The sequence below is a fragment of the Meriones unguiculatus genome, chromosome 21 (genome assembly GCF_030254825.1).
Source record: "Meriones unguiculatus strain TT.TT164.6M chromosome 21, Bangor_MerUng_6.1, whole genome shotgun sequence".
Taxonomy (NCBI): domain Eukaryota; kingdom Metazoa; phylum Chordata; class Mammalia; order Rodentia; family Muridae; genus Meriones; species Meriones unguiculatus.
Window position 1 is genome coordinate 56,800,431 of NC_083368.1, and position 24,207 is coordinate 56,824,637.

Genomic DNA, 24,207 nt, shown 5'->3' on the forward strand with positions numbered 1-24,207 from the left:
AAATTGAGGCGGACGGTGGGATTCCCTGCCTGGTCCTGTCTCTGTTTCCTGGCTCGTGATGTAAGAAGTCTGCTCTCATGAACAATTTCAAAGTCCCAAAGCAACAGGGTAAGCCAATCTTGGAAGGAGCCTCCAGAACTGTGGGTCAAAATAAAGCCTTTTGCTTACACTTTAAACGTTTCGGGTCTTGTCACAGGACAGAAGGCGGAGCGAGAGCCTGGCCTCCCTACAGCCTGCGCTGCCTTGAGCAGCTTGCTTGTAGCCTGGTCCCCTGCAGGAGAGTGGAGCAAACTTCCCCCCATGAAAAAGGCCTCTGGTGGGTGGCCTCGGCTTAGCAGATAAGGCTTGGCTGCCTCTCGCCTGGGGCGCTGAGCCCTCATGAACCTGACATAGGGCCATTAGCGACAACAGAGGCTCCTGAGCTGTGAACCAAGATTTCTAAACTTTTCAGATCCGCCCGCCTCTGCCTCCCCAGTGCTGGATGACAGGTGTGCGCCCCCAACACCAGGAGACCTAAACTTCCCGTGGTCACACAGCTCACACATGGCAGAGAACTCAAAGCCTGGACTTTGCTATTGGCAAACCATGTTCCCTGCCCCGCAGCGCCATCCTGGTGGGCTGCCTTTACTGTCTCCACGAGCACCTGTTGCCGGGGCTGCGGACACGCACAGCTGCGCACGCACACGGGGTTTCTAAGGCGGGGGGGGGGGGCAAATGCACACGCAGCTGGGCTTCTTCTGTCTCCCTAGAGTCCTGCGTCAGCAGTTCGCAGAGTGGCCAAGAGGAGACAAGCTTTCGGGCCAGAGCGAAGAAGCAGGAAGTCAGTCAGTTGGTTCGTCAGTCAGTTGGCGCTTCAGCCTGGCAGGTCCCACACGGATCCACACAGAGACCAGGGGCGGGGTCGCGGGCCCCGCCCACAGGCACCCGGCCCCGCCCCCAGCAAGAAGCACACGCAGGCCGTGGTGGGCAAGGTGGCGTTTATTCCTATGCGGCGGGGAGGCCGGCCCCGCTCCCCGGGCCCCGGGCGTGGCTTCTGGGCGGGCGGACCCGGCTGAGGCCGCGGCAGCTAGTCTCCAGCCAGCAGGACGGGCGGGCAGGCCTCCGGCAGGACGCAGTGGCCCTCGTGCTCCAGCAGGCCCGCGGGGCACTGGCAGCCGGGCACGCAGGGCCTCGCGCACTGGGCCGCCAGCTCCCCCGGGGCCAGGTGCCGGTTGAAGCAGGTTCGGGGACAGGGCGGTCCACACTCGGCGAACACGAAGCCGCGGTCCGCGGGGCAGCCCGGCACTGCGGGCAGAGCGAGGGGCGGCTCAGCGGTCCCCGCCCCGCCCCGGCCACGCCCCTCGCTGACACCGCCCCGCCCCCACCGCCGGCCACGCCCCTCACCGCAGGCCGTCGGGGTCCTCCCCTCGGGGGCGGCGCCCGCCTGGCGGCACAGGCCGGCGTAGGCGTCCAGGGCGGCGCACAGGCAGGCGCCGGCCGCGGGCCCCGGGCCGCAGGCGCACAGATCGTACACGCAGGCGGCGAAGAAGGGCTCGGGCGGCAGCACGGCGTGGCAGCGACGGAACGACGGGCCCTTGAGCGCCCCGCAGCGCGCGTTGGCCTCGCGCCGGGCGCGGTAGCCGGCGGCCCGGCACGGGTCCACCTCCCGGCCCGCGGGGCAAGGCCGCCCGGGCCCTGGGCCCTCGGGGACCTACTCGGAGAGCGGCCGAGCTGTGAGCGGGCTCTGCCCCTGCCGCAGACTCAGCACAGCCCGAGCCTCGCCGGTCGGAGAGGGCAGAAGGGCGGCCTGTGCGCGTCTACGCCGCCGCCTAAAGGAAGCGCGTTACTGTGGGGAGTTAGTACATGCGAATGAGAGCGTCTCGGTTTGGTTTTTCCGGACAGGGTTTCTCTGTGAAGCCCAGGCTGGCCTCGAACCCACAGAGACACCTCTGCCTCTCGGAGCGCTGGTCACTGTGTGCGCCACTGCGCCCGCCCGGCGGAAAGCTCCAAGAGCCTGGTATAGTGGGCCACACACCCTGTGACCCCGCCTAGGGGTCCGGCAGGAGGCTCCTGGGCCAGGCAGTACGGTCCAGGCCAACCTGGACAGCGCGGCGAGACTTGTGTCAAAAAGGAAAAGGCCAGGAACGGAGGCCACAGGCCTGCAATCTGGTTCTCAAGAACCGGTAAAGCCGGGCGCGGTGGCGCCCGCCTGCAACCCAGCGCATGGGAGGCAGAGGCAGGCGCATCTCTGTGGGTTCGAGGCCAGCCTGCTCTCCAGAGCCAGCCCTGGGTTGCACGAGACCCTGTCTCCAAAACCAAAACAAGTTGGGAGAAGAGGGTCCCAGGTCGGGGCCCAGCATGAGCCTCAAGAACGGAGATGGCGCAACCCCGTGACGAAAGCCCACCCCCGCCCCCTTACAGAGGCTGAGGCTAGAGTAGGTGAAGGGCTCGCTCCAGGCGCCGCAGCCGCGAGGGACGCAGCGGGGCTCAGGGCTTCCCAGCGCCGGCCTCGCTGCCTCCCCGCTGCTCTGCGGGGCCCGGCTCCCGCGCAGGCCGACGGCGCAGCCCCCCCCCCCGCCTTCCCGCGCCACGCACCTTCCAGCTGTTCCCGAAGGCGGCCTCCGAGCGCCGGGGCCTCCCGTCGGGGCCCTGCAGGTCGTCCTGGGCCAGGCCGTTGAAGTTCCCACACAGCCCGCAGGTGCGGCCGCGGTAGGAGCCGGGGACCCGCACCTCCACCTGGGCCTGCCCGTCCCACAGCACCTGCGAGGGAGGCGGGGCTGGACGGCGGCGCGGGCGGGGCTCGGGCCCACCGGCTCCCGCCTTCGACGCCAGCTGCGGGACGCGGCGACGGCCCAGCGCGCCCGCGTGCCGAGCCCAGGCGGGGCCGGTGCTGGGGCCTCTGCGCCGGGCTCCCCGGCCCCGCGCGCCCCGCCGCCCCCTCGAGCCCGGGGCCGCACCTGGAGGCCAGGCTGGGCGTGCAGGGTCACCGTGCGGCCTCGGCGCTCGACGTAGAGCAGCGGCTCCCGGAGTAAGGGCAGGGCCACGGCGAGCCCGTCCACCTGCGGCGGAGAGGCAGACGGGGGCCGTGCCGGGCCCGGCGGGGCTCGCGCGGGCGCCCCACCCCGGCCCCCGGCTCACCGTGACCGCCGGGCCCGGCAGCAGCCGCACAGCCAGGCTGCCCAGCAGCACCGCCACCTCCTGGGTCCGGGCCACGCCGCTGCGGCCGCGGGCGTCGTTGGTCACGTGCACACTGTCGGGCGGGGGGGGGGGGACCGGAGTCAGGGAGGCCGGGGCGGGCGGCGGGGAGGGGGACGGGCGCGCACCTGAAGTCCTCGCCCCCGCAGTCCCGCGCCAGCACGTAGCTGCAGCCGCCCCGGAAGTGCAGCAGGCGGCCGTCGAAGGTGCGGTAGTGGGGGCCTCCGAAGGCCAGGCAGGAGGCCGGCCGGGGCAGGCAGCGGGGGCAGCAGCGGCCGGGGCTCAGCGCGGGGGTCTCGTCCTGGCCGGGGCACACGCGTCAGGCACGGGCCCTGCGCGGGCCGGGCCTCCCCCCGCACCGGGGCCTCGAACCCGGCTCCACGGGGGACAGGCCCCGCGCGCCCGGGCCACCGCACTCACCGGGCCGCACGCGAGCTCCCCGCAGCGCCGGCTCTCGCAGCGCACGGCCCCCGCCGCGCAGGAGCAGCGGGTGCAGGCGTCCGCCGCCCAGCGCTCCCCGGAGGCCACGCGGCGGCCCTGGTGCGCGCACCACTGCGCGGGGCCTGAGCGGAAAGGAGGCGCGGCTCAGCGCGCGGGCAGCGGGGCCGCCGCAGGCTCGGCCACGACCCCGGAGGCCCTGCCTGCGCCCGCCCTGTGACCGGGGACGAGCCGGGCAAAGCGGGGCAGGCCCGGCACCAGCAGCACACATGGACCGGTGAATGGCAGCGCGTCCCCGTTCCGGACAAGGAGCTGGGGCCGGGGCGCGCTCGTGGGAGGCGGAGGGCTCGCGTGCTACCCTTCCTCCGCCATCGCGCGCCTCACCCTGGCACGGCCCACGGCGTGTGCCAGCTTTAGGCACCGTCAGGCAGCCATGCGGACGCGATAGCTCCGCTAAAGACAGGCACCACCGGTCAGGGACTTCCTGCAGAACCCAGACGGCGCCAGAGTAAGGGAACCGGCCCGCGGGCTCAGGCGGAGCCGCGCCGTGGAGGCGTGGCCCGGCGGCAGCAGAGGGCGTGGCCTGGACAGCAGCGGGCGTGGCCTGGACAGCAGGCGTGGCCTGGGCAGCAGCGGGCGGGGCCCGGCGGCAGCAGAAGGCGGGGCCTGGGCAGCAGAGGGCGGGGCCTGGCCAGCAGGCGTGGCCCGGCGGCAGAGGGCGGGGCCTTGATGGAGGAAGGGTGCCTGGGGTGGGCGTTGGCATTTCAGAAGCTCAAGGCAGGCCCCGCGTGACCCTCTTCCTGCTGCCGGCTCCTGCTGTACTCTGAGCTCCCTCTGCAGCACCACGTCCGCTGCAGGCCGCCATGCTTCCACCATGACTATAAGGGATAGATCTCTGAGCTGTCAGCAAGCCCCAATTAAGAGTTGCCGCAGTCCTGGCGTCACAGTGGGAATCCCCGTGGCACAGGCCATGACCTTCTGAGTAGGGTCTTGGCAGCACCTCTTCCATCTCCGTCCGCCTCCCACGAGCGCACCCCGGCGCTGCAGGCGGCGGGAAAGGAGCCCCGGCCTCAGCTCCCTGTCCGGAACAAGGATGCGCGGCCACTCACGGGGCCCATGTTTGCTGCTGGGTGTCAGGCCTGCCTCGCTTTACCCCCAGGCTTGTCCCCAGGTCACAGGGCGGGTGTTGCTGGGCCCTGCCACCTCTCCACCCACGGAGAGCCTCCACCGCACGGTGTAAGGAGGAGTCGTGGCCGTCCTTCCGGCAGCACGCTCCCTTCCGGCTGTCCACTTACCCTTACACACGGGGCAGCAGCTGCCAGGGGCTGTGTGACGCTCCCACAGGGGACAGCTGAGCTCAGGACACGCCCGGTGCGTGCAGAGCCATGTCAGGTCCTGTTGTGGGGGTGTAATCAGGACGTGGGGTTGGGGAACAGCAGATCTCGTGGAGTTGGGGAGGAGGGTGTAGGCAGGAGGGCAAATGTCAGAGTGACAAGAGCTCGGGAGCTGCTTGGGGAACGAGGTTCAGCCTCAGCTCACAGATGGGGGTGTCTGAGAGCGCCCCTGGGCGAGGACTCACCTGACACCGGCAGGTGTAGCAGGGGTCCCCTGGCACCAGCTCAGACCCCTGCAGGTCCTCCGTGCAGTTCCTCAGAGCCTCTGTGAAGGCAAGGGCCCACAGTGAGGGTGGGGCGGCGGCAGGAGCTGCAGCCCCAGCTCTGCCTGCAGGACAGAGTTGGGAATTCACGGGAGTGACCTGTGAATCCGCGTGGCCTCCCCCAGCAGCGGTAACTGCCCTTGACCAAGCCAGTCTCCGCTCGTGTGCTGCTGGAGCGGCCCCTTTGGCCTCTCGGGAGAACTTTGCCATGCTAAGGGGAGGGGCGGGCTGGCCACGGGGCTGGCCACAGGCAGCATGGCTCCCTCAGCATGCTCTCAGCACAGAGCCCGGCCAGGCCGTCCTGCCCCTTCGCTTCATAGAGCCTGGCCAAAGCGAGCAGTGATGAGGCCTTCCGGGTCATGGCTCCACCAACAGACGGACAAATTAATTTCCTGAGTCTCCGTTTTCACGTGTGGAAAGGAGTAATAGCACTCTACCTGACTGGGTCACTGGAAAACTAAAGGAGACGCGCTTTATTAGACACAGCAAGCGGCGTGGCGCATACACGAGGTGCTTAATAAAGGAGCCCTCCTCTGGCCCCAGCGAGGGCTGTGAGGACACAGCTTCCCGACGGAAGGCTGCCACGGTTTTGGTGATGGACAGAATACCCCGGAGCTCTAGCTTAAACGCAACCGAGGCGCTGACCTGTGTGTGCCCACAGAGCTGCGCGCCTTCACACTGAGAGCCTGAAGAGCGAGCAGAGGGCCGGGCAGCCCGGCCAGGGGACCCTGTCTCCCGAGTGTGCCCGAGTGAGCTCGGCAGGGCTGGGCCACCGCGATGCTGTGCTTCCGGTGACCCCGGCTCCCACGGCAAAGATGGGTGGCTGCGTTAGGAAAACCCTGACTCTCTTTACCCGCACGTGTCCTAAATTATTTTATGTTTTGTTTCCTGGCTTTGCCCGCAGACGCTTGCTGCCCCGCAGCGCCCCCTGCCGGCCAGGCCTTTCCCCGCGGGTGCAGCCCTGCTTCCCCCGCGTCCTGGGACTCACCCACGCAGGTGGGGCAGCAGTGGCCGGGGCCGGCCGGGGCAAGCTGGCCCGGCGGGCAGCCCACCAGACTGGGGCACTGCCGCCGGCGGCAGCGAAGGCTGGGGGCCCCCTCGGGCTGCAGCTGCAAGAAGGAACGAGCAGAGGTTAGCCCAAGGCCTGGAGGCTGAGCCCAGGGCCCGTCTGCGCACTCTTGTCTGCGGCGCTGTGGGCGTGCCGGCTTGCTCTTAATCGGACACCGCGTCCCTTACTCTTTCAAGTCACTGGGGCCCGCGCCGTCATGTGACCCTTAACTTGTCACTCTTCACACCATCCTCCTCGCCATTGCCTGTCTCCTGACCTATGACACCATTACTTTTGGTTTTAATGATAGGGTCTCACGTAGCCCAGGCTGGCCTCAAACTTGATATGTAGCCAAGGCTGGCCTTGAACTCCTGCTCCGTCTGCCTCTGCCTCCGCAGTGCTAGAACTGTAGGCATGTGCCACCCCACCACGCCCTGTGCATGTGGTGCCGACAGCTGACCCAGGGCTTGTGCGTGGGAGGCAGGCCCTCAGCCAACTGACCTGACCAGCCCTCACCCTTCCCTTGACAGCAGAGAGCAGTTTCCCTGTGGGTTGCTCTTTACCCCTGACCACCACTACCCCAAAGATCAGCCAGGGGCCATGCCCACTCCCCGCTCAGCCCTGGGCCCTGAGACGCCCCCGGCCCTGTGGTCCTGCCCCCTCCTACCTCGCAGAGGCACACCTCGCAGGGATCTGCCCCCGGCTGGAAGCTCTCCCCAGGCTCGTACTTCCTGCCCTCGTGCTCACAGCCTTGAGGTGAGACAAGAACAGGGCAGGGCAAGCAGTCTCCAGGCTGGCAGCCATGCCAAGTGGCCGGCTCCGCCCCCCTGCAGCTCCTGACACCAACACCCCGCTCAGCAGGAGAGCAGGGAGTTGTGGCTGGCACCCAGAGCTCGCTCCCTCCCTCCCTCCCTCCCCGGGTTCCTAGTACCGGGGCATCGAGGGCAGCAGTCCCCGGGACCCTGCTCGGGCTGGACGCAGACGCTGACACACTGGATTTGGGCACATGTGATGACGCCCTTGTGACACACGCAGGAGGAACAGGGGCTGTCGGCGGGCGCCCAGCTGCTGCCTTCAGGGTGCTCCTCCCCACGGGCGAGGCAGCCTGTGTCCCGGGCAGGCAGGTGTGAGCGCTGAGCCTGACAGCTGCAGCTCTGCCCCCCAGCCCCACCTGTGGTCAGCAAGAGGCGAGGGCACCAGCAGCCTCTGCAGGGGGGCACAGATGTGGGTGTCTGTGGAGGTGTAGGGGGTATGGCACGGATACGGGTGTGTGAGTGTGTGTGTGTGTGTGTGTGTGTGTGTGTGTGTGTGTGGAGCGCCTGGCTCAGAGTCTGGAACACTGTATCACTGTATGCACAGTGCTAATAAATGTTACTAATCGTAATTAGGGCTGGGAAGAGGGGGAGGGCTGAGAGGGCACAGACGGCCACTAAGGGCACGCTGGCCTGGGGGGGCAAAGGCTGGACTCGGGTTAGGGGCAGCCAAGGACTGGGGCGAGAGGGCTGAAGGAGGGCTGCAGGGCCAGGGCTACCTGTGCACCGAGGACAGCAGGTCCCTGGCTCGGTGGCCTGAAGCAAGCAGGGCAGAGGCGGGCACCGAAGCCTGGCACAGCTCACGCGGCCGGCCTGCAGGCAGGAGGCGCAGGTCAGCGGCTCGCCATGGAGGCCTGGACCCAGGCCGGGGCCACCCCTGCGCCCTCACATACCTGCCCCCCCACACCTGCCCCCACACACCCCACACCCCTGCCCCCACACACCCCTGCCCTCACATACCTGCCCCCACACACCCCTGCCCCCCCCACCTGCCCCCACACACCCCTGCCCCCACACACCCCTCCCCCCACCTGCCCCCACACACCTGCCCCCACACACCCCTCCCCCCCACACCTGCCCCCACACACCCCTGCCCTCACATACCTACCCTTGCCCCCACACACCTCCCCCCCCACACCTGACCCCACATACCCAGCAGAGGCAGCGTTCGCAGCTGCCCTCGGGTCCCTCAAACTCCTCCCCATCTGGGTACTCCCGGCCTTGAAAGAGGCAGCCTGTGGGAGACAGACTTCCTGTGGGAGGTTTGGGCCACCCAGCCGTACTTCAGACCTGACAGAAGGAGAGGAGGCGGGCACCATGCCAGCGCACAGGAGTGGCAAACTCTGCTCACCGCGACAGACAGGGCACAGGCAGGGGCCTGGGGAGGGCTGCGTGCAGAGAGCCGGAGGACATGGCTTCTTTCCACAGCGCATGGAGCCTTCCTGGGGAGAGATGGCACTGTCACCTCCAAGTCAGGCAGCCTGACGGGCACCCGGCCGAGCTAATGGCGCCCCTTCCCTGCCAGAGAGACCTGACCCCAGCCGTGTCCCACCAGATGTCACACGCAAAACACGCTGGTGCAGCCTAGGCGCAGACAGCTCCTTCCAGAAAGGAAGACGATGGGCGAGAAGAAGCCAAGGCCCCAACGATTCGCCTCACCTCACAAGTGCAGACAGAGCAGGCGGGGTCAAGAGGGTCAGGAAGGCTCTCTCCGAGGGCCGCAGCCACCCCGAGGTACAGGCATCCTGGCAGAGAGGGCAGGCCACTGTCATCAGAGCCAGCACGTGCGCGAACGCACACACTCACACGCACACACTCACACACACACACACACACACACACAGCCGTGTTGAGGACTCCCTTCATCACCCCGGAGGAGGGGAGCAGGGCGGGGCAGGGGGGGAGTTTATCACCGAGGCTGCAGGGTTTTGCAGATTTGCATGTATGAAGAGACTGGAAGGCGGCGGGTGTGAATCGGGACCTGCGTGGGGAAGGGCAGGGCGGCACAGGCGTTGTGGCACTGGGAGCCACAGTGTTCAGGAGGTGGCGTTAGAAGGCGGCAAGGCAATTTAAGAGTAAGAAAGCTTAGGACAAAAAGGGCCAATGGGGAGGGGACGGTGGGGATAGACAAGAGGCCAGGGCATGCATATGGGCGCAAGAGAATGTGTGTGTGTGTCTACCTCAGGGCTGAGTGCAGCAATCCTCCTGCCCACTGGCCCCGTCCCCTGGGAGCCCCAGCAGGAGTGAGGGGAGAGGCAGATGCCCTCCTACCCTGACAGGTCGGGCAGCAGTGCCCAGGCACAGTGAGTGGGTGGCTGCATGCTGGAGGCTCACAGGGCCGTCGGGTGCAAGTCACGAAGCCTCCAAGGCAGGTGCACAGGCTGCAGGGTTCCCGGGGGTCGGGGAACTCCTGGCTGCTCAGGTAGGACACCCCCAGATACTCACAGCCTGTCAGAGAGGGAACCCAGAGGGCACAAAAGGAGGGAAGCAGTCTTGGGGTGGCCTGGGTCCAGACTCCGGCAAAGGAGGGTTGGTGGGATGAGGTCTGGGGGGCCCGAGGCAGGCTTTGCCCCTCACACCCCGCAAGAGTCCCTGGCTTCCACCCAGAGGAAACTCACAAGGCCTTGCCCACAGGGCTAGATGCTGGGGAGGCCACTCACAGAAGGCACCGAGTCCCGTGCCAGAGCTGGGGCACAGGAGCCCCTCCCCAGCACTCTGCTGCCTCCAGGCTGATATGAGAGGGGCAGTCTGCCTGCTCTCCTCTATGGCATCTGCTTGCATCCCTCTAAAAGTGGCCCTATCGCTCTTACAGGGGCCCTGAGTTCAGTCCCTGGCACCCACTCGGGCCTCACAATCACCGTCACTCCAGTCCCAGGGGATCTGATACCCAGTTCTGACTTCTGAGGGCGTTAGGCACCACACGTGGTACACAGACATAGACTCAGGCAAGAAGCTCACACACAATCTAAAACAGAAAATCTAAGAAACCAACCACACAACAACCAAACACAGCCCAACCAGGCGAGCCGGTAGCACACGCAGCTAACAATCCCAGCACTTGCAAAGTGGTGACAGGATGACCAGGAGTTCAAGGCCAGCCCCAGCTCCACAGTGGACGGGAGGCAAGAGAGGTGGCTCGTGGCTGAGAACATATTTGCAGGAAGCACAGGACCTGAGCTCAGCTCCCAGGACCCAAGCAAAGAGCCAGACGGGGCTGCCTGCACACCCCCAGCCCCACCGTGGTGGACACAGGGACCACAAGTTCCCGGGCTTGCTGGCTCCCAGCCCGCTTAGCTCCAGGGTCAGCAAGGACAGCGTCTCAGATAAAAAAAAGGCAGAGAGTGGAAGCTGCTTGGATTCTTGGATTCACCATACACGTGGCCCTCCCTCCCTCACACACACAAAATCACACACATATATGATAGAGAGGTAGAGAGACAGATTTTTTGTTTGAAACAGGATCTCACATTGCTGAGCCTGGCCTTGAACTCCTGACCTTGCTGTCTAGAGCACCTCAGTCCTGGCATGACAGGCATGGCCACCACTCCCGGGACTGTGCTTTAGCTGTGTTCATCTTAACGGTGATCCTCTATTCATGACAAGTCTATTTTTCTTTTTCTTTCTTTTTTTTTTTTTTTCATTTAATCCATCTAGGTGGCCGGTGAGATGGCTCAGTGGGCAGAGGCGCGCGCCAACACGCCTGACAGTCTGAGCTCACTCCCGGGAACACAGTCAGCTGTCCCCCACCTCCGTCACCATGCGCCTGAACTGGCGTGTGCACCTCGGACTCTGACTGCGTGAACAAAGTTACGTTGGGTAGAAGATGCTAGAGTCAATGCGGCTGGCAGCGTGACTGCAGCGTTTGGGAGGTGCAGGAGGCAGGGCGAAGGCCATCCTCTGCTGCGTGGCACCTTGGAGGCCAGCCTGGGCTACATGAGGCCCCGCGTCAAAAAGTGAAGATTGCCAAAGTAACACATGAGTGACAGGAGTGAAACTGGGCTCAGTGGGTAATCTGCTCAAGTGCACGCCCCCAGACTGTTCCAGCGATGGGAGAAAGTACATCAGCACAGGGCTTTTTTTTTCTCTTTCTTTTTATTGCTTTTGTTTTTGAGGCAGGGTTTCTCTGTGTAGCCCTGGCTGTCCTGGAACTCTCACTGTAGATCAGGCTGGCCTCGAACTCAGAGCTCCACCTTACTCTTCTTGCTTTGCTTTTGGGCAGTGGAGAGGAGGCTGGCCGGGCTTTGTCATCAGCACTCCACCCCACCCCGCACTCGTGTGCCCCCCCCCCCGTGCCCACTCACCATCACAGGCAGGGCAGCAGTCTTCCTTGGCGGGAAAGGGGCACTGCGCGGGGGCACACGCCTTGGGCTCGCAGCTAACGCTGCCCTCCCAGCAGAGGCACACGTGGCACGCGGCGCTGGGGTCCGGGAAGCGCTCCCCGCTGGCAAACTCCGTCCCCCGGTACAGGCAGCCTAGGGAGAGGGGCGGGGGCAGGGGGAGGGTGGTGGCTGGCGCCAGGCCGTGCCACCCAGGCCACCCAGGCGGGAGAGACCGTGAGAGGGGAGCAGGGGCTGCGGCTGAGAGGGGGCTGGGGGATGGCAAGAGAGGGGCGTCGCCACAAACGAGGTACCGTGGCAGGAGGGGCAGCAGCGGCCCCGGCGCGGGTGCGCGCAGGGCGCAGGGGGGCACGGCAGTCGCTGGCAGGCCACGGCGCCGTCCCGGCAGAGGCAGCGGCTGCAGGGGTCGTCCGGGGGGCGGGCGGGGGCCGTGTCGCCCGGCCGCGGGCAGTCAGGAGGGGCATCTGCGGAGGGCGCGCGTCAGGCCACGCGGGGCAGGAGGAGGCGCGGGGAGGGCGGCTGGCGAGTGGTACCAACCTGGGCACTGCGGACAGCACTCTCCCGGAGGCAGGGCCGGCTCGGCACAGGGCAGCGGCGGGCAGCGGCGCGCCAGGCACTGGACGGTGCCGCCCTGCGGGGGACGGGCAGATGGAGCGGCCGGGCCGGCACGAGGAGGCCCCCCCAGCTCACCCACTCACCAGGCAGCCACACCAGCGGCACGGGTCGGTGGGGTGCGGGAAGTCCGCTCCGTTGGGGTACTCCTTCCCGCCAAAGGCGCAGCCTGGAGAGGGGGAGCTGTGGGCCGCTGCCCTGCACCCGGGCGCCCCCCCAGCCGGGCCACCTCACCTGTGCAGTCCGCCCTGCAGCAGGCGCTGGGCAGGGGGTGCCCGCAGCGGGCGCTGGGGCAGGCTCGAGGCTGGCAGCGAGCTTGGCCTTCCTGGCACCGGCACTCCTGGCACGGGTCTCTCGGGTGAGGGAAGCGCTCCCCATCCACAAACACCTGAGTCTCCAGGACGCAGTCTGAGCGGACAGCGGAGACCCGAGCTCAGTGTCCCGGGGAGTCGGAGCCACGGAGCGGCCAGGGGCCAGTTTGGAGCTGTCTCCCTCCAGGGGGGAGGCGGGGCTCCCACAGGGAGGAAAGTTTGAGTCCCTCTGTTTGCAGATGGAGAGGGCCACGCGACTCTGAGGTGCTGAGGAGAAAAGTTCACACAAGCGTGCGCCCAGGACAAGCGTGAGCCTAGGACGCACACGCGAGCGCACAGGGACCCGTTGCAGGAAGCTGTTACTTGGTGAGCTCACCTGAGAGGAAACGTGAGGTGACAGCCTAGGGGGGTCGCAGAAGGCAGCAAATCTCCGCTTCCTCCCACCCCCGCCCCTGGGAGGAACCAAAATCGCTCCTGCAGGCCATTGCTCTGGAAGGCGTTGTTGGTCCCACTGGGCCCCGAGGCCCGTCCGACACAGCACAGACTCACCTGGACACCTGGGGCAGCACTGGCCTGGTCCCTTCTGGGGCGTGGCACAGGTTGTGGAAGGACAGTTGATCAACGAACACCTCACAGTCCCGCCCTGTGAGCGGGGAGGAGGCTGTGGGAACGGGCCCAGGAGCGGCCCTGAGGGGCGCCGTTGGCCTGAGGTGGTACCTCGCAGCGGCAGGCGTGACAAGGGCTGTCCACATCTGTGAAGTTCTGCCCGTTGGCAAACACCAGGCCGCGGTAGGCACAGCCCTCGCAGCCGGGGCAGCAGGCACCTGGGTGGAGCAGGCTGGTCAGGGCGGGCTGGTCGCAGCCCGGGAGGACGGAGATGGAGCGGGTGCTTACCAGGCGGCTGGGTGGGGTGCTGGCAGGGCGCCGGCGGGCAGGGCACGGGCCCGCACTCAGGCACCCCATGGCGGCAGGAGCAGGCAGTACAGGGCTGTCCATCTGGCTCCCACTGGGCGCCCTCCGCGAACTCCTCACCATTGAGCACGCAGGCTACAGCAAGGAGGTCTGTCACAGGGCACCCTAACACCTCCCTCCACCCCGGTCCTTCCCAGCCCGCGGGGTCCTGGCTCACAGCCCCTGAACCAATGCTGAAATACTCAGCACACCCTCCTTGCCAGAGGGGCATTCGCCCCTGGACCCCTGGAAGCAGCTGCTCCCCGAGGGCACACATACACACCTGGGCAGAGCTGGGGGCCAGATGCAGGGTGGGCACAGGGGGCCATCGGGCAGGCCTGCTCCTCACAGGATACTTCTCCGGCCTAGGAAGGAGGCCAAGTGAGAGGCCCGTGAGGACTGGCACAGACCTGGCAGAAGGCACACCCACTCACCTGGCAGAGGCACCGAAGGCAGCGGCCGCTCTCTTGAAGGGTGAAACTCTCCTGGCTCCGATATTCGTGTCCCTGGTAGTTACAGCCTGGACAGGAGGACAGGGGACAGGGCGACAGGACTAGTGGCCGAGCAGGAAGCATATATCCCCATCTTGAGGAAGACGGCCTGGGGATGCCCTCTAGGTCTTGCTGCATCGCACCATGTGTGTGCCGTGGAGGTGAGGACTCGGTAGGCCTGGGTGCGAGGAGAGCAAAGCCCACCTCCGTACAGAGCCTGTCCCAAGCCGGTGCCTGGAGACCTCGCCCCGACTCACCATCACAGGCGGGGCAGCACTGCCCGGGGATCCTGCCCGGGGATCTGCAGGGTGCGGGTGGGCAGGGCAGAGGCTCACACTGGATGCTCCCGTTCTGCCAACAGGGCCCAGTCAGCAGGGACGGGCAGGCCGGACGCCGGCACCCCCACCCGCCAGGCAGCCATACTCACAGCGCAGCGGCAGCGGGAACAGGGGTCCTGGGACCACACAGGCTCCCCGCTGCTGTGCTCCCGCCCATTCAGGAAGCAGCCTGGTGGGGGAAGGCGCTCAGACTCTCTTCAGGCCCCATGGATGATCCCTGCTAGTCCAGCCGTGAGCACTCGCTCCTGACTCACCATCACACACCGGGCAGCAGGTGCCAGGAAGGGGCCTGGCAGGATACGGACACAGGCTGGCACACGCCCGCTGGCGGCACCGGATGTGGCCCTCCTGGCAGGGGTAGGCACAGGAGAGACCCTCAGGGTCCAGCCAAGACGGATGAATGACGCTAGACCCCGGGCCGTCCACTCATTGGGCTCCTATGGGATGAAATGCATCCCTCCAGGACTGGACGTCAACGCTTCAAAGCGGCTGCCCCTGGCGCCTCAGAAGGTGATCTCTTGGATTACGTTGGTGAAGATACAGTTAGTTAGTCGGGTATCTCTGAGGTAGGTTGTCTCCCTAATATGACTTAGGGATGGTTTTGTGCCGCTGATTTCTGTCCCAGCAGAGAGCTGAGCCCAGCTGAGCACAGATGTAGGTCTATCAGCCTCAGTGTTTAGCAAACATTGTTCTCCATCGCCATCTGATTGGTTAATAAAGCTGAGGCAAGAGAGGATAGGCAGGCACTATCCTTCTGGAGAGACAGGGACTCTGGGAAAGAGGCAGAAGGCGTGAGGGAGTCGGGTATATGAACCGGAGGAGAGGTAAGGAGCCACATGGCAGTGTGGATTAACATAAAGAGTTAACATCGCCCGCAAGAGTTGGCCGGGAACATGCGTGTGCTAAGGCCTGAGGGTGTTATAGATAAAAGTAAGTCTACGTGACATTTTTCAGAGCTGGGGCGGCACAGAAAGCCCGTACGATTTTAGTGCCCTACAAAGAGGGGAACTCAGACTCGGACACACTCATAAGGAGAATGTCACAAGATGAAATCAGACTTGGATGCTGGGGGGAGGGATGGCTCAGCAGTTAAGAGTGCTTCCTGCCGTTGTAGAGGAAAAGGGCGGACGGACCCCCTCTCTTCATTTTTTTTTTTTTTTTTTTTTTTTGTCTTTGAAACCAGAGCATTTATTTTATGACTGATTGAAATCCTCAAGATGAACCGGATGCTGCAACAGCTGCCCTCTTGGGTTTAGGTGTCGTTCCTTCACGGACTCCATGCCTGAATCTGCGGTAGACAGTTTTTAGGTGCCTCATTCGACCAGTCCCAGTAGTGTTTCGCCTCTCAGCCTTGGCACTCCAGTGATACTTCCTCTTGCGCTTGGCAGGGTAGCCACGTTGCCACAAGTCGACTTCTGAAGGTGGTGGGCCTTAGAGCCTCGGCGGCACAAAGAGTGCGTCTTATTGCGACGCTTCCCAAAGGATGACTGCGTCATCTTGCTTCTGCCGCCGAGGCCAGAGAGACTGGAAGAGCCCCTCTCTTCATTTTGTTGGGGGTTTTGTTTGTTTTGTGCTTGCTTGTTTGTTGTGAGGGAGGAGAGTTGTAACATGGCCTCACTATGTAGTTCATGCTGTCCTCACATTCATGGTCTTCCTGCTTCGGCGTTCCAAGGTCTGGGATCACGGCCATGGGTGACCTTCCTGCCTGCCTTTGCTTCTTTTCATCCTTTCTCTTTTTTCTTTTTTTAATTTATTTATTGTTTTATTAATTACAGTTTATTCACTTTGTATCTGAGCTGTAGCCCTCTCCTTAGTCCCCTCCCAACCCCTCCCTCCCTCCCTCATCTCCTCCCATGCCCATCCTCAAGTCCACTGATAGGGGAGGTCCTCCTCCCCTTCCCTGACCCTAGCCTATCAGGTCTCATCAAGACTGGCTGCATTGACTTCTTCTATGGCCTGGTAAGGCTGCTCCCCACTCAGGGGGGAAGTGTTTGAAGAGCCAGCCACTGAGTTCATGTCAGAGACAGTCCCTGTTCCCCTTACTAGGGTACCCACTTGGACACTGAGCTGCCATGGGCTACATCTGTGCAGGGGTTCTAGGTTATCTCCATGCGTTGTCCTTCGTTGGAGTATCAGTCTCAGAAAAGACTCCTGTGCCCAGATTCTTTTGTTTTTGTTTTGTTTTGTTTTTGCTCTCCTTGTGGCACTCCTGTCCCCTCCAGATCTTTCTGTCTCTCTCTTCTTTTATAAGATTCCCTGCACTCTGCCCAAAGTTTGGCTATAAGTCTCAGCATCTGCTTTGATACCCTGCAGAGCAGAGTCTTTCAGAGGCCCTCAGTGGTAGGCTCCTGTCCTGTTCCCTGTTTTCTTCCTCTTCTGATGTCCATCCTGTTTGCCTTTCTGAATGAAGATTGAGCATCTGGGGTCCTTCTTGCTTAGCTCCTTTAGGTGTACAGATTTTAGTATGATTATCCTATATGATATGTCTAATATCTACTTACAAGTGAGTATATACCATGTGTGTCTTTCTGCTTCTGGGATACCTCACTGAGGATGATCTTTTCTGGTTCCCATTCCTTTCTCTTTTTTTTTTGGACAGAGTCTTACTATGTAGCCCAGGCTAGCCTCGAATTCCTGAATATCCTATCTCTGCCTCCTATACACGGAGATTAAAGGCATTTGCCACCACATCTAGCCATAGCAGCCCTGGCCAGCCACATCTTAAGTGATCCTGGGTTACCTGGTTGGCTATTCCAAGTACGACTGTGTTCCTCTCTCTGGAGCTCTGGCCACTCAGTGTGCCCTGCCCTGTCTCTACGAATCCATGAGCTTCTTGAGCTAAAGTGATCAGCCTGCTGAACAGAGCAGGCAACAGGAAGCCCAGCAGGCGGCATGCTCGCAGGGCCCAACACGCAATCCACTGTAGCTCCGTCTCCTTTCAAGGCTCTAGCAGGCCTGGTGGCAGGGAAGGGTGAGGGGCAATCCGAGGGCAGCCCCAGGACTCACCAGGCACTGGCAGATTCGGCAGGGGTCTCCAGGAGCTGTCCACTCTTGGCCATGGTCCCTGTGAGAGTTACCTTCTGTGCAGCCTGAGGCTGGGGACAGAGAACAGGCTAAAGGGATTTATCTGGGGCCCCACCTTGCCTTCCTCTCCCCCTCCTCTCATGCTCCTACCTCCGTCTAGAGTGTAGACTCTCAGGCATGCTCAGTGTCCTGGGCAGGGTGAGGGCCTCACTACTCTTCAGCCTGCTCTTCTATGCCCCTGCCTCTCTGCCCCCCCCCCACTCTGCCTCTCTGTCTCTGCCCCTGCCACACTAGCTTATAGTGTTGCTGTGACTCAGGGTCGCCATCTACTGGTAATCCCTGTGCCTGGGCACCCAAAGCAGACGCTAGCAGTCCATTCTGTGCACCTTATGGAGAAACTAAGGCGCAAGTAACCACTAACAGACAATGGAAACCTAGAACTCGGGGACTGCAGCTCCGGAAGGCGCTTGGACTAGCATGGCTTATCCACTGATCAAACATCAGTCCTGACTGGACGGCTCCGGAGTGTGACAGCCTGCTGGGGCCTCTACAGAAGTCGCAGGGACTGGGAAGAGAAGAGCACTAATTTCTCTTCCAGAGGCCCCGAGGTCGATGCTCAGCACCCTCCCGGGGCACTGCATACACACGGGGCGCAGATGAGCCTGCGGGCAGCACACACGCGCTAAAGACATGCATGACTGGGTGAAGGGCTCACCGCGGCAGGCTGGGCAGCAGTGCCCAGGCCTCCGGACTGGCTCGGGGCAGGGGCTTGGCGGGCAGCTCACAGGCACACACCGGACCAGGCTCCTCTACAATAGACAGTGTTTGTAACTGCGTGTGACACCCGGGTGTTCCAGGCGGGCAGGTGTCCAGCAGGGAGACTCTCAATGGCGCAGGCGAACAGTGACTGACAGGCCCCATCACTCACCAGACAGGAGCACTGGAGGCATGGGTTCGAGCTGGACAGGAAGCTGGCCCCTTCCTCGTGCAGCTGCCCTTCGTACTCACAGCCTGAAAGGACGACACGGGCTCACGGAGAGCAGGACTGGTGGGCATCGCCAGGGGAATGCATGGCCTCAGCCTCAGTGTGCCCGCTGGGCTGAGGGGATAGACGGGTAAGAACGGGGGGGGGGGGAGGGAGGTCACCTGGCCGGCAGACGGGGCAGCATTCTCCAGGTGGGGTGAAGCTGTCCAGACAGTTGAGCTCCGGGCATGAAGGCCCCCGGCACTGCACAGTTCCCTCCTGCGGAGCAGACACCAAGCCTTGAACTCTCTCCACAGCCCACACTGGAGTATTCTGCACAAAGGTCTAGCAGGCTCCAGGCCTGGATGCCCAGAGGCATGGCCGGGCCTGGGGTAATGAAGAGCAGCAGGGACATTAACGGGGCAGAGGCTAGACTATAATTCTCTTCCCTGGCAGGTGGAGATGACTCGGGCTTCTGGATGCCACATTTCAACAGCGCTCCCCCCGCCCCCGCCCAAGCCCCAAGCGCAGCCTTCAAAACCAGGACCAGGTCCCTAAGTAAGACACCGAGATGCCTGGGACTACAGCAAAGAGCTGGGCAGCCTGTTTTCTATTTCCTTCATCTTTCTGGCAGGCAGCAGGCAAGAGTCTGACTCTGAGACCATGTGCTGCCTTTATTTACAACAGGAGAGAGGAAAGTGTCTTGAAAGGTGACCACCTCTCTGCGTGTGCAACACACACACACACACACACACACACACACACACGACACAACCATATAGAATAGCAGTGGCCCTGAGGAAGCGTGTACCTGAAATCTGTGTGTGTGTGCCTTTGAATTATACGGTTTGGGCAATGAGGGAAAGCACTCTGAGATGTGGCACACTGAACTACACTGCCAGCCCCAGTGTTCCTCTGAGGTTCCCAGGACTTCAGCCTCTGTCTCTCCCAGGGCTGGCTGGAGTCCTTGTCCCTCCTAACTGACCTCCTGCCTCTCCTGGCAGGATACAAAGGGCAGGGCACCCGGTAGCAATGGAATTCCAGACAAGTAACACTGTACAGTTTTAAAGGATGAGAACGTCCCAGTGGGCCTGCTGAGACAGCTCTCTCTCTCTCATCCCAGGTACCTGGAGGCTGAGGCAGGAGGATCAAAAAGTCCAAGACTCACCTGGGCTATAGCATGAGCCCAAGGCCAGACCGAGCAACTCAGTAAGACCCTGACTCAAAAAGAGGCCTGTGTATATAGCTCAGCGGTGGGACGGCTCCCCAGCATGCAGAATGCTCTTGGTTCACGCGCCAGCCACACGCGTGTGCGCACATAACAGACCATGTGGTGGCTCATGTGGACAGAGACAGAAAGACCGCTAGGAGCTGAGTCCAACTTGGGCTAGTCAGTAAGCTTCGGCCTACAGCGTGAAACAGAGAAAAAGCCAAGAAACACATAAAAAGCCAAACATGGTGGGCACGCTTAGAATCCCAGCGTGTGGAAGCGGAGACAAGAGGATGGGCTTTCAAGGCCAACCTCGGCGACATGAACAACAAAGCCCCAATTGCTGTGTGGGGTGCACGTGATAGAGTAAAAATCACGTGCTGCCAGCAATGCAGACTTCTGCGTAAGCCTAACTAAAGAAGAAGCATGAACTCGGGAGGCCAAGGAGGAAGGACGTCTGTGTGACGTCATCCTGCCAACACAGCAAGTTCCGGGCCAGCCGGTGCTACAGAGTGAGACTCTGTCTCAAAACAAGCAGGCAGGCAAGCAGACAAATAAAAAGCTTCCACAAAACCACCGCCTTCCCTCTGCCCCGCTCTGCTCAGGGCACCGGAGGGAGCGCCCCAGGCCTGCCCTGTTACCCTGCCTGTTCTGCCTGTGGCCCGGGACCCGCCTCTGTGCCTAGGCGGTGGCTGTGGCAGCCTTCCAGCTGGTCTGTGTCTGTCCCATAAGGCGGCCATTCCTCACACTCTTCTTTAAGCACGCCATCCTTTGGCTCTTTAGGACATCCGTGTAACCCTGGCCCTCCGGAGGGGGCCCACACTGCATGCTGGCAGGGTCTCGGCTCAGCCTGGCCTTCCCAGACTCACTCCTGCCGCATTCCTCCTCCGAACCGAGGCGGTTCAGAGCATTCTTCTTTCTTGATTCCACCAAGAAGCTTGGGGAACCCAGAGAGCATGTGGAGATTGAGCCCCAGGAAGTAGAGTGTTGAAATCCTGAGGTCCTGGATGAGTCTGGACGCTTAGATTCCATGAGACAACTAGCAGAGCACGTGAGTGCCCTGTGGCGAGAGCGGGCAGGCGTGGGGTGCCAGGTCTCAAGCACTCACCAGACAGCGGCAGGTGCTGCAGGCATCTGGGGAGAAGGTCTCCCCGGGACCGTAAGACTGGCCATGGTGGCTGCAGCCTGCGGGGAGAGAGGGACGTCACCGGGGACCCTGGCCGCCTCCAGGCCCTGTAGCCGCCTGGGTGTGATGACACTGACCTCGGCAGTGGGGCAGGCCGGGCCGGGGGCTGCAGTGTGAGGCCCCATCATGGCACACGCAGGCCAGGCAAGCATCCAGCTCCCAGCGAGCTCCTTCGGGACAGGAGCGACCCGGCCCCCAGCACTCACAGGACTCTAGCTGCAGCACCCTGGCTCGCAAGTCCCTGTTCTGGGGAGAGGCAGAGGGGCAGGCTCGGCTCAGCTTCCTTCACCAACGGTTTCTCAGAGACAGAGAGACTGAGGCAGGATGAGAAGGGCTCCTGAACAGAGGTGGGCGTCCTCACGTGTTTCAGGGAACCTAGAACTGTTCCTTGAACACAGAAGCTCAGGACTTGCCCCCATAATTAAAGAGGAATTTGGAGCGGGGAGTGAAACCCTGGCTGGCAGTTGCTTGTTATAAAGACCATCCGGGTCTTACACTCAAGTCACCCCTCCTGCCTCAGTCTTTCAGGTGCTGTGTTATCACCCTAAGCACAGGTGCTGTCTTCTGTTGAGGCAGCGTTCCTGTCTCTTTGCCAGACACGTGAAAGACTGCGTAAGCCTGGGTCAGCAGCCCACGCCCGGAGCCTCCACATTCCGGAAAGAAGAGGCATTAAGACCAGGTCAGACAAGAACCTCTCTAGTGTTCTTACAACAAAATGCTAAGAGCTTAGTGGCACAGTCCTTGCCTATCATGTGTGAGGACCTGGGTTCAAGCTCAAGCTCTGCAAAAACAATAAACAAACACCCCAAACACGTGCCTGGGAGACGGCGCAGTGGTTCTGAGACCAACTGCTTACACGGGGGGCCTGGGCTTGGTTCCCAGCACCCGTGGAGGCTAATAACGGTCTGTAACTCCAGTTCCAAGAGCCCCAATCCCTTCTTCTGGCCTCAACAAGTGGCAGGCACACACACAGGTTTGCACGCACAAACACCCATGAACATAAAATAAAAATAAATCTTAAAAAAAAAAATGACAGCAAAGGCTGGGGGTGGTGCACTCCTTTAATCCCAGCTCTTGAGGGTCAGGGGAGGTGGATCTCTGTGAGTTCAAGGCTAGCCTGGTCTACACATTGAGTTCCCAGACAGCCAGAGCTATGTAGAGAGACCCTGTCTCAAACAAAACAAAACAAACAACAAACCCCCTCTATTTTCGTGTCCCCCGTGGCCTCCAAACGCCAAACCTCCCTCTCTCCCAGTATGCGAAGGCCGTCCTTCCCCATCCCTGCCAGCCTGCCCCCACTTACCTGCTTTCTGAGGTCGGTCACCTCGGTCTCCAGCTGCTCCAGCCTCTCCTCCAGGGTCTCAGCAGGGACCAGGGAATGGGACGGTGCCTGCTGCCCATAGTCAAGGCCAGCCAGCCTAGGGCGCGCTCTGGAGACCTCTCCGCCTGCGGGCACAAGAACCAGCTTGGCCTGCAGGTGGAGGCTGGTAAGGTGTCCGGGTTGTGTCCTGAGTCACGCAGGGGACAAAGGCCACCCTGAGCCGCGCCTGCTCACCCGCCCCACCGGGGAGGAGGAGACAGCCTGCAAAGGTGCTGCTGTGCAAGCGAGGAGGCAGGGAAGAGCCCTGGGAGCACCGGCCCTGGGAGCACCGGCCCTGGGAGCACCGGCCCTGGGAGCACCGGCCCTGGGAGCACCGGCCCTGGGAGCACCGGCCGCTTAGACCAGCTTCCCAAGCAGAGCAGCCCCTGACCAAGGCCGCTGCAGCCGGCTCTGACTGCGGATCTTTAGCCATGGAGGCGGGGTGAGTCGCACATAGTTTGGAGATCTGACATGGTAAGCTGGGCTCAAGAGCCCAGCACAGGAGGCTGGGTGTGGGCAAGGAGGGCTCTTTAAACAGCTGGAGACCCCGTGTGTAGACACCCAGTACTCACTGTACCTGTCGGCAAAAGCACCGATTTGGGAAGAGACGCTCCGCACCCCTGTGGACAGGTGTGCGGCCCGGGCCAGGAGCCCCCAAATGGGATGAAGCGGGCTCCGGAAGGCAGAACCGTGCTGTGCTGTGCTGTGCTGTGCTGTGCTGGCCAGGCCTCCAGCCTGCCCTGGTTCTACAGCCCATAAGTCCAGGAAGTGTGTGCCAGAGCTGGGGCGGGGTGGAGCACAGCTACTTTCCCCTCCCCTCCCTCCTCGCCTGGCCTCAGTCGGGAAGGTGGAGGCCAGGGCTGCTTCCCACAGACATCCAGGGCTTGGGGGGGGGCAGTGGAGGCTCCCCGAGGAGGAGACCAAGAACGAAGCTGAACGAGATGGCGACCTTTCTTTCCCACTCTGAAAGCCCTGCTCCCTGGCACGTCACCTACTCCTTTCTCCTTTCTTCGCCGCCACCGCTGCAGTCTAACCTCCGCCGCTCAGTGAATGCAGCCCCACTCACTCACTTCCCCAAGGCAGGGATGGGGCTGGGGCGCCCCCCTGTGTCCCGCTGAGTCCACCGTCCCTGGCTTCTCAACATTGTCCCATAGTCCACCCCCTCCTCCCCTCCCCCTGTCTTCACAGAAGCTGAAGAGCGAGCTCCCTCCTCCACTTTGCTCCTCTCTCTCCCACAGCACAAGGCGCCCAGGAGCAAGTTAAGATTTCAGGTGGCAGCAGGCCTTTAAGCTCAGCACTCAGGGAGGCAGAGGCAGGCGGTTGTCTGTGGGTTCAAGGCCAGCCTGGTCTACAAAGCGAGTCCAGGACAGGCAAGGCTACACAGAGAAACCCTGTCACGAAACCGCAGCACTGCCCGGCTTTGCTCCCCACTGGAGGCCCTAGCCCCCCACTTCACACCAGCAGCCCACCCAGCCTGTCCCCGGAAACTGCCAGAGACCTGGTCCCTCTCCAAGTTCCGAACAGAGGCCGCTCTGCGACAGGGTCTCGGCCTCTGAAAGCCTCCACACGGGCATGAGCTGCTCTAGCCACCCTACCCCCAAAGCCCCAGTCCCCCAACCAGCAGGCACAACCGAGGGGGTCAAGGAGCCAGTTGGGGTGTCCTCTGGAGCCCCCAGCTGAAGACAGGGTCGGTCCCTCTCCCTGGAAGATCTGCACAAAGTCCCCCTGGAAGAGGCCCGGTGGCTCCCCAGAATCTGTCTCGGGGTTCTCCGCCCCGCAGAGAGCATGGGCTCAGCTCCACAGACTGACAGGAAAAGTCCGGTCCCACCGAGAGCTTTCCCCCTCCCCCTCCCCCCCCTTCAGAAGCCCGGATGCCAAGGCGGCCCCGGCTGCAGCGCTGCTCCGACTTCTTGGCCCAGCCCGGGAACCCCGACTGGCTGTGGGTCGCCCGCCCCCCGCTCGCCCACCGACGGGGAGGACAGAGCACCAAGGCCGCCGGGCGCGCAGCCCGGGCGGGCGGGGCTGGGGAAGGGGCCCCGCGCCCTGTGACCGTCTGCGGGCTGAGCAGAACCGGGCACCCTCAGGACGCCCCGACTCACCGCGCCCGGCCAGGATCCCGAGCGGCAGCAGCAGCGGGAGCAGCGGGAGCAGCGGCGCCCGGGCCCGCGCCATGCTCGCCGGCCTCTCCGCGCGCGCCGGGGCGGGGTGCCGAGACTCAGGCCGCCGCCCACCCCGGCTTTGTTCAGGGAGGGCTGGGCGCTCCTCCGCCCCTCGGGCCCCTACCCCCACCCAGG

General features: G+C 63.1%; 1 protein-coding gene and 1 pseudogene across 1 annotated transcript; both read right to left on the reverse strand.

The window, feature by feature from the left end:
• Positions 1 to 967: 967 nt before the first annotated feature.
• Positions 968 to 24,085, reverse strand: Kcp (kielin cysteine rich BMP regulator). The gene is made up of 39 exons (XM_060373941.1): positions 24,013 to 24,085; positions 22,491 to 22,533; positions 21,857 to 22,037; positions 20,631 to 20,799; positions 20,476 to 20,552; positions 18,340 to 18,436; positions 18,122 to 18,204; positions 17,909 to 18,002; positions 17,176 to 17,264; positions 14,424 to 14,517; positions 14,259 to 14,338; positions 14,089 to 14,182; positions 13,775 to 13,860; positions 13,624 to 13,705; positions 13,284 to 13,436; positions 13,107 to 13,213; positions 12,939 to 13,032; positions 12,313 to 12,486; positions 12,165 to 12,247; positions 12,004 to 12,097; positions 11,760 to 11,930; positions 11,431 to 11,601; positions 9,401 to 9,577; positions 8,789 to 8,874; positions 8,481 to 8,571; positions 8,282 to 8,364; positions 7,849 to 7,942; positions 7,249 to 7,422; positions 6,985 to 7,067; positions 6,258 to 6,378; positions 5,192 to 5,271; positions 4,908 to 5,007; positions 3,595 to 3,737; positions 3,303 to 3,475; positions 3,118 to 3,229; positions 2,937 to 3,038; positions 2,575 to 2,739; positions 1,384 to 1,690; positions 968 to 1,284 (listed from the first exon to the last, which is right to left on the reverse strand). The coding sequence occupies exons 1-39, from the start codon at positions 24,083 to 24,085 to the stop codon at positions 1,067 to 1,069; spliced, it is 4,698 nt and encodes a 1,565-aa protein (XP_060229924.1). The 3' UTR covers positions 968 to 1,066.
• Positions 15,329 to 15,665, reverse strand: LOC110550970 (large ribosomal subunit protein eL37-like; annotated as a pseudogene).
• Positions 24,086 to 24,207: the final 122 nt, after the last annotated feature.